General features: G+C 47.3%; 1 protein-coding gene across 8 annotated transcripts in view; it reads right to left on the bottom strand.

Moving 5' to 3' along the window:
* LOC126215386 (programmed cell death 6-interacting protein) overlaps window positions 1-12,003 on the bottom strand; it is a 168,801-nt gene that overhangs the window by 69,918 nt on the left and 86,880 nt on the right. For all 8 annotated transcript variants that reach the window (XM_049942088.1, XM_049942089.1, XM_049942094.1 and 5 more), the window contains exons 9-10: window positions 8,323-8,509; window positions 5,145-5,306 (exon numbers count right to left, since the gene is read on the bottom strand). In XM_049942088.1, the coding sequence (XP_049798045.1) occupies window positions 5,145-5,306; window positions 8,323-8,509 (349 nt within the window). The remainder of the gene's footprint in view (window positions 1-5,144; window positions 5,307-8,322; window positions 8,510-12,003) is intronic.

Here is a 12,003-nt window from a genome sequence, read left to right as displayed (position 1 = left end):
TCCACACATATACAGACACAAGCAGACATATTTAAAGACAAAGAGTTTGGGCAGAGATGTCAGTCGAGGCAGAAGTGCAGAGGCAAAGATGTTGTTGAATGACAGGTGAGGTATGAGTGGCGGCAACTTGAAATTAGCGGAGATTGAGGCCTCGTGGATAACGGGAAGAGAGGATATACTGAAGAGCAAGTTCCCATCTCCGGAGTTCGGATAGGTTGGTGTTAGTGGGAAGTATCCAGATAACCCGGACGGTGTAACACTGTGCCAAGATGTGCTGGCCGTGCACCAAGGCATGTTTAGCCACAGGGTGATCCTCATTACCAACAAACACTGTCTGCCTGTGTCCATTCATGCGAATGGACAGTTTGTTGCTGGTCATTCCCACATAGAATGCGTCACAGTGTAGGCAGGTCAGTTGGTACATCACGTGGGTGCTTTCACACGTGGCTCTGCCTTTGATCGTGTACACCTTCCGGGTTACAGGACTGGAGTAGGTGGTGGTGGGAGGGTGCATGGGACAGGTTTTACACCGGGGGCGGTTACAAGGGTAGGAGCCAGAGGGTAGGGAAGGTGGTTTGGGGATTTCATAGGGATGAATTAAGAGGTTACGAAGGTTAGGTGGATGGCGGAAAGACACTCTTGGTGGAGTGGGGAGGATTTCATGAAGGATGGATCTCATTTGAGGGCAGGATTTGAGGAAGTCGTATCCCTGCTGGAGAGCCACATTCAGAATCTGATCCAGTCCCGGAAAGTATCCTGTCACAAGTGGGGCACTTTTGTGGTTCTTCTGTGGGAGGTTCTGGGTTTGAGAGGATGAGGAAGTGGCTCTGGTTATTTGCTTCTGTACCAGGTCGGGAGGGTAGTTGCGGGATGTGAAAGCTGTTGTCAGGTTGTCGGTGTAATGCTTCAGGGATTCCGGACTGGAGCAGATTCGTTTGCCACGAAGACCTAGGCTGTAGGGAAGGGACCGTTTGATGTGGAATGGGTGGCAGCTGTCGTAATGGAGGTACTGTTGCTTGTTGGTGGGTTTGATGTGGACGGACGTGTGAAGCTGGCCATTGGACAGGTGGAGGTCAACGTCAAGGAAAGTGGCATGGGATTTGGAGTAGGACCAGGTGAATCTGATGGAACCAAAGGAGTTGAGGTTGGAGAGGAAATTCTGGAGTTGTTCTTCACTGTGAGTCCAGATCATGAAGATGTCATCAATAAATCTGTACCAAACTTTGGGTTGGCAGGCCTGGGTAACCAAGAAGGCTTCCTCTAAGCGACCCATGAATAGGTTGGCGTACGAAGGGGCCATCCTGGTACCCATGGCTGTTCCCTTTAATTGTTGGTATGTCTGGTCTTCAAAAGTGAAGAAGTTGTGGGTCAGGATGAAGCTGGCTAAGGTAATGAGGAAAGAGGTTTTAGGTAGGGTGGCAGGTGATCGGCGTGAAAGGAAGTGCTGCATCGCAGCGAGGCCCTGGACGTGCGGGATATTTGTGTATAAGGAAGTGGCATCAATGGTTACATGGATGGTTTCTGGGGGTAACGGATTGGGTAAGGATTCCAGGCGTTCGAGAAAGTGGTTGGTGTCTTTGATGAAGGATGGGAGACTGCATGTAATGGGTTGACATGCAGTCTCCCATCCTTCATCAAAGACACCAACCACTTTCTCGAACGCCTGGAATCCTTACCCAATCCGTTACCCCCAGAAACCATCCATGTAACCATTGATGTCACTTCCTTATACACAAATATCCCGCACGTCCAGGGCCTCGCTGTGATGGAGAACTTCCTTTCACGCCGATCACCTGCCACCCTACCTAAAACCTCTTTCCTCATTACCTTAGCCAGCTTCATCCTGACCCACAACTTCTTCACTTTTGAAGACCAGACATACCAACAATTAAAGGGAACAGCCATGGTTACCAGGATGGCCCCCTCGTACGCCAACCTATTCACGAGTCGCTTAGAGGAAGCCTTCTTGGTTACCCAGGCCTGCCAACCCAAAGTTTGGTACAGATTTATTGATGACATCTTCATGATCTGGACTCACAGTGAAGAAGAACTCCAGAATTTCCTCTCCAACCTCAACTCCTTTGGTTCCATCAGATTCACCTGGTCCTACTCCAAATCCCATGCCACTTTCCTTGATGTTGACCTCCACCTGTCCAATGGCCAGCTTCACACGTCCGTCCACATCAAACCCACCAACAAGCAACAGTACCTCCATTACGACAGCTGCCACCCATTCCACATCAAACGGTCCCTTCCCTACAGCCTAGGTCTTCGTGGCAAACGAATCTGCTCCAGTCCGGAATCCCTGAAGCATTACACCGACAACCTGACAACAGCATTCGCATCCCGCAACTACCCTCCCGACCTGGTACAGAAGCAAATAACCAGAGCCACTTCCTCATCCTCTCAAACCCAGAACCTCCCACAGAAGAACCACAAAAGTGCCCCACTTGTGACAGGATACTTTCCGGGACTGGATCAGATTCTGAATGTGGCTCTCCAGCAGGGATACGACTTCCTCAAATCCTGCCCTCAAATGAGATCCATCCTTCATGAAATCCTCCCCACTCCACCAAGAGTGTCTTTCCGCCATCCACCTAACCTTCGTAACCTCTTAATTCATCCCTATGAAATCCCCAAACCACCTTCCCTACCCTCTGGCTCCTACCCTTGTAACCGCCCCCGGTGTAAAACCTGTCCCATGCACCCTCCCACCACCACCTACTCCAGTCCTGTAACCCGGAAGGTGTACACGATCAAAGGCAGAGCCACGTGTGAAAGCACCCACGTGATCTACCAACTGACCTGCCTACACTGTGACGCATTCTATGTGGGAATGACCAGCAACAAACTGTCTATTCGCATGAATGGACACAGGCAGACAGTGTTTGTTGGTAATGAGGATCACCCTGTGGCTAAACATGCCTTGGTGCACGGCCAGCACATCTTGGCACAGTGTTACACCGTCCGGGTTATCTGGATACTTCCCACTAACACCAACCTATCTGAACTCCGGAGATGGGAACTTGCTCTTCAGTATATCCTCTCTTCCCGTTATCCACGAGGTCTCAATCTCCGCTAATTTCAAGTTTCCGCCACTCATACCTCACCTGTCATTCAACATCATCTTTGCCTCTGCATTTCTGCCTCGACTGACATCTCTGCCCAAACTCTTTGTCTTTAAATATGTCTGCTTGCGTCTGTGTATGTGTGGATGGATATGTTTGTGTGTGCGCGAGTGTATACCCGTCCTTTTTTCCCCCTAAGGTAAGTCTTTCCGCTCCCGGGATTGGAATGACTCCTTACCCTCTCCCTTAAAACCCACATCCTTTCGTCTTTCCCTCTCCTTCCCTCTTTCCTGATGAGGCAACAGTTTGTTGCGAAAGCTTGAATTTTGTGTGTATGTTTGTGTTTGTTTGTGTGTCTGTCGACCTGCCAGCACTTTCATTTGGTAAGTACATCATCTTTGTTTTTAGACATATTTTTCCTACGTGGAATGTTTCCCTCTATTATAACCACATATACATACAGGGTGTTACAAAAAGGTGCGGCCGAACTTTCAGGAAACATTCCTCACACATGAAGAATGAAAATATGTTATGTGGACATGTGTCCGGAAACGCTTACTTTCCATGTTAGAGCTTATTTCATTACTTCTCTTCAAATCACATTAATCATGGAATGGAAACACACAGCAACAAAATGTACCAGCGTGACTCCAAACACTTTGTTACAGGAAATGTTCAAAATGTCCTCCGTTAGCGGGGATACGTGCATCCACCCTCCGTCGCACGGAATCCCTGATGCGCTGATGTAGCCCTGGAGAATGGCGTATTGTATCACAGCCGTCCACGATACGAGCACGAAGAGTCTCTACATTTGGTACCGGGGTTGCGTAGACAAGAGGTTTCAAATGCCCCCATAAATGAAAGTCAAGAGGGTTGAGATCAGGAGAGCGTGGAGGCCACGGAATTGGTCCGCCTCTACCAATCCATCGGTCACCGAATCTGTTGTTGAGAAGCGTACGCACGCTTCGACTGAAATGTGCAGGAGCTCCACCGTGCACGAACCACATGTTGTGTCTTACTTGTAAAGGCACATGTTCTAGCAGCACAGGTAGAGTATCCCATATGAGATCGTGGCAACGTGCTCCATTGACCGTAGGTGGAAGAACATGGGGCCCAATCGAGACATCACCAACAATGCCTGCCCAAATGTTCACAGAAAATCTGTGTTGATGACGTGATTGCACAATTGCGTGCGGATTCTCGTCAGCCCACACATGTCGATTGTGAAAATTTACAATTTGATCACGTCGGAATGAAGCCTCATCCGTAAAGAGAACATTTGCACTGAAATGAGGATTGACACATTGTCGGACGAACCATTCCCAGAAGTGTACCCGTGGAGGCCAATCAGCTGCTGATAGTGCCTGCACACGCTGTACACAGTACAGAAACAACTGGTTCTCCCGTAGCACTCTCCATACAGTGACGTGGTCAACGCTACCTTGTACAGCAGCAACTTCTCTGACGCTGACATTAGGGTTATCGTCAACTGCACGAAGAATTGCCTCGTCCACTGCAGGTGTCCTCGTCGTTCTAGGTCTTCCCCAGTCGCGAGGCATAGGCTGGAATGTTCCGTGCTCCCTAAGACGCCGATCAATTGCTCCGAACGTCTTCCTGTCGGGACACCTCCGTTCTGTAAATCTGTCTCGATACAAACGTACCGCGCCACGGCTATTGCTCCAAGTTAATCCGTACATCAAATGGGCATCTGCCAACTCTGCATTTGTAAACATTGCACTGACTGCAAAACCACGTTCGTGATGAACACTAACCTGTTGATGCTACGTACTGATGTGCTCGATGCTAGTACTGTAGAGCAATGAGTCGCATGTAACACAAGCACCGAAGTCAACATTACCTTCCTTCAATTGGGCCAACTGGCGCTGAATCGAGGAAGTACAGTACAGACTGATGAAACTAAAATGAGCTCTAACATGGAAATTAAGCGTTTCCGGACACATGTCCACATAACATCTTTTCTTTATTTGTGTGTGAGGAATGTTTCCTGAAAGTTTAGCCGTAACTTTTTGTAACACCCTGTATACTCAGTTCCAGAAAAATGACAGTACTCCTCACCTTGTCGGCGTTCTTAGCGTTGGAGAGGATCTCGCGGTACTTTGCGAGGTTCGCCTTGAAGGTCTCCGTGAGGCGCTCACTGGGCAGACGCGTCCACTGCTGGCCGAACTGCTTCCGCAGCTGGTCGTCCGACTCCTGCTCCTCGCGCAGCATCCGCTCTGCCTGTAGTACACAAAAGCGAGATCGGTAGGCTGTGCGACAGTGAGGACTCGTCCGATTCGTGCCGCCTCGGCGACAGAGATTACCGAAATCACACGCGACACTGTTAATCTCGTCACGAGTGGTGGGGGCAATCGAATCTTACCTGGAGAGGATAGCTGTGGACACACTGCCTACTTCGATAAACTCTAGTATTTCATTTCTGAGAATGGAAGAATCCACCTCTTTAATGTTCACATATCTGATGCAAAAGTGTGAATAATGCAACTCAAATGTTTAATTTACAGTCCACCAACTTCAAATAGGATATTTAGTTTTTCAATTAGTTTCTTAATGATAGCCATTCAGTATACAAATCAATCATTTCATAAAATGGTTTGTCATATAAGCTCATTTTACACCTCATTTACTTTCTGCTTAAAAGGCAGAGTCACAGAACACAAGGCTACACAGTCGACTGTCACAACAATGTCAGTCGGATAGCGTACTTACGAAACGTGTAGCTAATTTAGTAAATAAACTGCCAGCCCTCTACTAAAATGTTATTCCACTCTCATTCACCTCTACCTGGAAAAAACAATATCAGCAATGCTAAGGCTGCTTTTGAATTTAAATAATCGAATAAGTTTCACAAGCATGCCACTGGTGGCAAACTCTTATAATTTTGTAATCTCTCTCATACTCCAGAAGGTGAGGTCCCACTCCGAGACTCCACTTATTGGTAGAGGAGAGGATCTCGCACTGCACAGCTGCTGTTTTTTGACCTAATTAAGTTCTCAGAGAACACAGGGTGAACACAAACTACACCAACAAAATCGGAGTTTTTTCAGGAATGTTTCCCCAGAATTTTGCTGTAAGGGACCTCGATCTCTATCAGCTCATTACAGAGAGATCGTGGTGTGGTATTTCTCACGTTTTCTCAATGTGACAGTGTACTTCTGGCCATTACACCAAATTGTCTTTTCCGTTTTATACGGGGTATTTCGACAACCGGACCAGCAGTCTCTTCGGGTGCCATTAGTTTTGCCATTACGTGTACTCACTGTCCAGTCTCCGAACAGACACAACTACTGTCGGTCCGGTGCCGCTATTCACAGTCGAGTTCGATTCCCGACGTACGCTGCACCCTTCGACGCTCCCATTTCTCAGGTCTCACGTCAGTATTCTGTAAAAGGTAAATTGTCTCACCGTATTCTGACCGGACGTGATGGCCGGCAAGGTTTTAATAAACTGAGTTCCAACCGACGAGTGTTATTTAAAATGTAACTGCCATTCCTGTGACAGCTTTATTTTGTAGACTGTAACTGGGCCGTCACAGCAGTTTGGCATTTGCACCACAATACTCGTCTCTCCCTACTTTATTTCACGATTGTATTAGAGGCAGTTTCGGCTACAGCTTATCTGCTCAGTCGTTTCAGTCCGATGTGTCACTGATTTTCTTTACAACTCTTCTCGACTGTTCTGACAGTCTTCCCCACAATGATGTGCCACATTCTCAAGAAAACTAAGAGTTGCCAGAACATCGAAACTCCGCCTGTAGCAATATAAAATTCACGTGGTATTCAAAAAATAGAGCCGACTACTTTTCCTCCGTGTGGCGGTTAAGAGAAAAATGGACAGATCCATAGGTCAAAATGTATATAAAAATCCTACGCACACTAACCTGCACCTCCACATCTCGCACCATCACTACCTGTCACGAAGAAATTCGGTACTGAAGACTCCGGAGCACGGAGATCGAACACTTTCAGACAGTCAGACAGAAAGAGCCTCACCCAAGAATTACTACACCTACAAATAGCATTCCAAAGCAACGAGTTCTCAGATCTTTAAGCCGAACAGACGATTCAGTCAAAATTGAGAATGCGTAAGAAACAGATTAAAACAGGCCGAGGAAGAGAAGCTGACAAACAGCTGAACCGATCAGCTGTCCCCGAGCACCGGCTCGAGTACAATGCCGGAATGAGATACGACGAGACAGGTACCGTGGTGCAAACGCCAAGTTTAAGGAACGGCACAAGGAGTCTATCGAAATAAAAATGTCACGAAACCTAACAGAGACTGCGGCTCCAATTTAAATAACGCCCAGGGCTCGGTACTCAATTTATTAAATGCCGATCGGCTGTCACGTCCACCAGAGATGCAAAAACACAGAATTTGCATTCAACTTTGAAAACCAAAAGAGAAACCGAAAGGTGTAGATCGTGTCGGGAGTCCGACTCTCACGTAAAGTGGCGAAAGTTGTGGCGTCTCGAGATGACAACTGGGTCAGCTGCCTAAAGACTGTGCATAAAACGGAAAGGACAACTCGGCAGAACACCCGGAAGCACACCGTCAATTGACTGTACTGTGTGGCATTTGAGTCTTACCCTCCACTTCTCTCTGTAACTGTAATACACTAAAGTTCTCTAAGAGATAGCAAATGTCAACTGTACACACCGCGTATCTTATTTGGAAACAAACTCATTCTATTCACTCTCAGAACGTGTCGTCGATAACAGTAATGACGACTATACTCTTTGCCTACAAGCTCGTATTCGGTACTGCTCTGTTCTGTCTAGGTCTCGCTTTTCTGATAGTGTCAGTTCTACATTAACAGTGGTACACTACAGCACAGACGTGGTCACCAGTGAAGAGTCGTCGAATACAGACCTCGTGTGGGGGTTCACCGAACACAATAGACGCTGTGCCCGTGACGGCAAAGCGTCGTTCTTTTGCATCTGTTGGAGGATTATTGGATTACTGTGTTTAGTGTTATACATTTTGACGATTGTATATTGCAGGTCTTTTCACTGGAGTTATTTAAACAGAAACAAAGTTAATTGGGTTACAAACCAAATAAATCGTAAGAACATTACCATTCTTTAGTGGACCACCAGAGACCGTGGCTCTCTTATACCACAATGTTCAGAACATACCCACACGAAACCTCACAAAAACCCCCCCGAAACCCCAGCGGAGTTCGGGTTCACCCCTCACGCACTGCTCGAAGGAGGCACCGGAGCCGCCCGAGACCCACCTCGTCGAGCACCTCGGAGTTGCGGCCGAGCAGGGCGGGCAGCTCCGCGATCAGCTCCTCGATGTGGCGCAGGCCACCCGCCGCGCGCACCGCCGCCGCCTTCTCCCGCACGGACTGCGGCAGGGCGTCTCCCCCGCCGCCTTCCGCATCCTCCAGGGCTGCCGGCAGGTTCGTGGAAGCCAGGACGCTGCGGGGCAATAATCGCATTAGGGACGTTGCCGGAGACACCTCTCTGCGGACACCGAATAGCTCGCAGAGAGCACACGCCCGCTTCTGCGGGAACGTTTATAGAGACAGAATATCTACGGAGTGAGCATTCGGACACGCAGAACAGTATTTTTGTCCCCGGTGTGGTTCTCCGGTACGTGCCCGTGAAAAGGAAGTATTTTACTACGTCCGCGTATTTCGGAGTTTCGGCCTTCGCGTAAAATGTAAACGGCACTGACAAAAATCGTGTGACATTGCCGTCAAGTGTCGGCAACGTGGGCCGTAATCTGTGCTCGCTCCGTAGAGATTTGTTTTCTGTGAGAAAATTAACAGCTGGACAGGCAGGATGTCACTAATCACTCCAAAAAGTGACGTACTGTAATGTCACGAAATTGTTGATATCAGTTTTCATATTCCTGCCTCTGCTGCAATCTCAGATAATGTTTGACTATTTTCTTACATAATTAATGTGTCCTTCCGTTTCTTGTTACTTTTTACTTTGTGTGAGGTGGGTGCCACAGCCAGCTGGGGTTCGTGTAGCACGCTACATAGACCGACCACTGTTGTGCTTGCTGTGGAGGCAAAACGTACTGAGAGGATACGCTCTGTGACACCTCACCGATACAGTTGCTCGTTTTACAATAGTTAACTGTTTTTCTTGCCCGGGGAGTTTATCGGAATAGTAATAGCTACAATTAATCACCTCTGTTTAGCGAGATGTATGTATATAATTTATCAGCAGAGATAAGTGGCCTCCATTTCGTATCTTAGTGATGAAAAAAAGGAATAAATTCTTTCAGAATTCACTGTGTTTTCTCCTACTGAGCCTAGGGATGTGAACCGTTACAGTGTTCCCCTACATTTACCTCACCAACAAATGGCGGTCACAAACCGTAAGAGACGTAACGATTCGAGAGAGCACAACTGCCGAGTGGATTTATTACGTATTTTTGCGAGTGGCGAGTCATCTCGAGGGGCGACGGGTGCCTGCAAGTGGAAGTAAACGAACAGGTGTCTGTGTGAGCTACACGGATTGTCATTGCAGGTCGGGGAAGTGCGGCGACCCCAGAGTGAGTGACTGAAGCAAACAAATGAACATATTCAAAATGTATTAATTATCTTATTATCTACCGAACTGCCAAGCTGACATTTGTAATCGGAGGTCAGATTTGAAAAGAATACTGTATGTGACAATCCCCAATTGAGACAGCCTGTGTGTGTGTGTGTGTGTGTGTGTGTGTGTGTGTGTGTGTGTGTGTGCGGGAGAGAAAATTGCACAACAAGGGGAAAGGGTACAGACTGCAGCTTTAAGCACACCATGGAAAACTTTAAATGAATTTTCTCCTGAATACAAGTCCATCAACTAGAGGGGAGGAACTTTATGACAACAAGGTGAGACACTGGTCACGGAAGAGTTTAGTGCAGCCATCCTGTTCGCATGTTCTACGGTAACAAGATTAATGGAGTTGCAGCTATTATAGTTCTGGAAGAATTGTGGTATTACAAGCCAAATATTGAGGATTTGACACGGTGCTTCGGGAAAGCGTATAGGATGCTTGTGTTTATGGCCTATTGCCAAAAGGTGTGCTCATTCATACCACAATTTGAGACAGAATGTAAATGAAGTTGTGGTATCAATATTAGATCCTCAATATAACAATAATGAAGTCCTTCGCAGACACAGCTGTAGGCCACCCTAGAGAATTGTTTCGTGGTTAAGGATGCGTCCAAAATTATGGGACAATACGTATATATTGCTACAAAGAGGAAAGAACTGTGATTATGTAAATGTAGTACGAGAACTAATCAAATAACGGAAACTCCAGGTACGAATATCGACAGTGTCTGCACAGGTAGATTGCTACTTACTGTGAAGAAGACATGTCAAATTGCAGACAGGTAGAGTTATAAGACATTCACATATAACTTTGACCACAGCCTTCGTCAGTAAAACACCCACCCACACGACTGCCAACTGCGGCATCTCGGGCCGGAGAGGTTAGACTTGGTAGTCACGTGTGCCTGAGGTGTGCTTTGTGTGTGTGTGTGTGTGTGTGTGTGTGTGTGTGTGTGTGTGTGTGTTTGTGTGTGTTTGTGTGTGTGTGTGTGTTTGTGTGTGTGTGTGTTTTACTGATGAAGGCTGTGGCCGAAAGCTGTATGTGAGCGTCTTAACTGTGCCTGTCTGCAACTTGACATGTCTACTCTACAGCAACTAACAATCTGTCTTTTCCTACATTGTCAGTATGAGAATTGTGTGCATTGGAGACTTGAAAAGATATCTGAAGAATTATAGGCAACAGGATGCCGTTCTACACCGATACGACACAGGAAAAAGAATAATGCCACGGAACGAGGTCACGTGCCTCTGTCGCGTCGGCCAGCAGTGAAAGCAGGTGCGTGCAGCAAATGCACGAACTGCCAGGGCGTTTACCGGCAGCTCTGAAGTCGCCCACTGGCCTCGGTAGCCCCCCCCCCCCCCCCCCCCCCCCTCCGGAGCCTCTTTCTCTGGAGTCTAGCATTACAACTCCAGACGAAACCGCAAAAGTCCCCCGACGACTCAATTCGCCAGCAGTCGCTGAAGACTGCGTCCGGAGCTGGCCGACACGTGCCAGATAGTGACGTCAACACAGACAGGTCTCCACTAATCCTGTTACCGTAGAACATCGGTACTAAGTCTTAAATCCTCATGTTGGGATCAGGTACCGGGAACGCAAGCCTCGAGGATAATATCTGATACGGTCCCAATATAAATGTAAAAAATAAATCCAGCCTAACAATTGCTCAGTGGGGTTTAGGATTTTTGCATGAAATGGAATGGCTACATGTGACAAAACATTATCGTCACTGCTGCTTGTGTTAAAAATGCAAATTGTCACGTAGGTCTTTGTCTGCGAAGGAGGAGACAAACTGTCGACGCCCCCGCGTTCTCCATCGTATGCCGTACGGGATCTACCGTCAGCCGAGACAACATCCCGCGAGTCGAAGGTTGAAGTTACGGACTCGTGGGTGTAAATTGACGATGGCTATACATCTAACAAAAATGTGTCATTGGAAAACACATAAATAAATATATTAATAACACAATAATATGAGGAAAGTATGAGGAGAAATGTAGAGGGTAGAGGGGGCGGGGGTGGGGGTTGGGGGGGGGGGGGGGGGAGGGTGGCGGATGGAGAAAAACAACTAGTCAAGTATATATTACACAGCCTGTACTTTCTAGCACTTAGTGTTTGAAACTAATGGCTGATAGATGTACATAATTACAGTTTGGGAGGTGAGTCTCAGATACTTTCAATTTGGCAGTGTCATTATGTTGCCGAGCGACACGAAAGGTGGACAGTGACCAAATTGCAAATTGAGTGCACACGTGACAAACTTACTGACGACTAATATTTCTCGAGTGAGCTGCCATTTTGTTTCATTTAACTATAAGTTTAGTTCACAATTTGTTTTTCTTTCGGTGTTTCTATCATT

Source organism: Schistocerca nitens, chromosome 12, assembly GCF_023898315.1.
Source record: "Schistocerca nitens isolate TAMUIC-IGC-003100 chromosome 12, iqSchNite1.1, whole genome shotgun sequence".
Taxonomy (NCBI): Eukaryota; Metazoa; Arthropoda; class Insecta; order Orthoptera; family Acrididae; genus Schistocerca; species Schistocerca nitens.
This window is presented reverse-complemented; position numbering and strand designations above follow the sequence as displayed.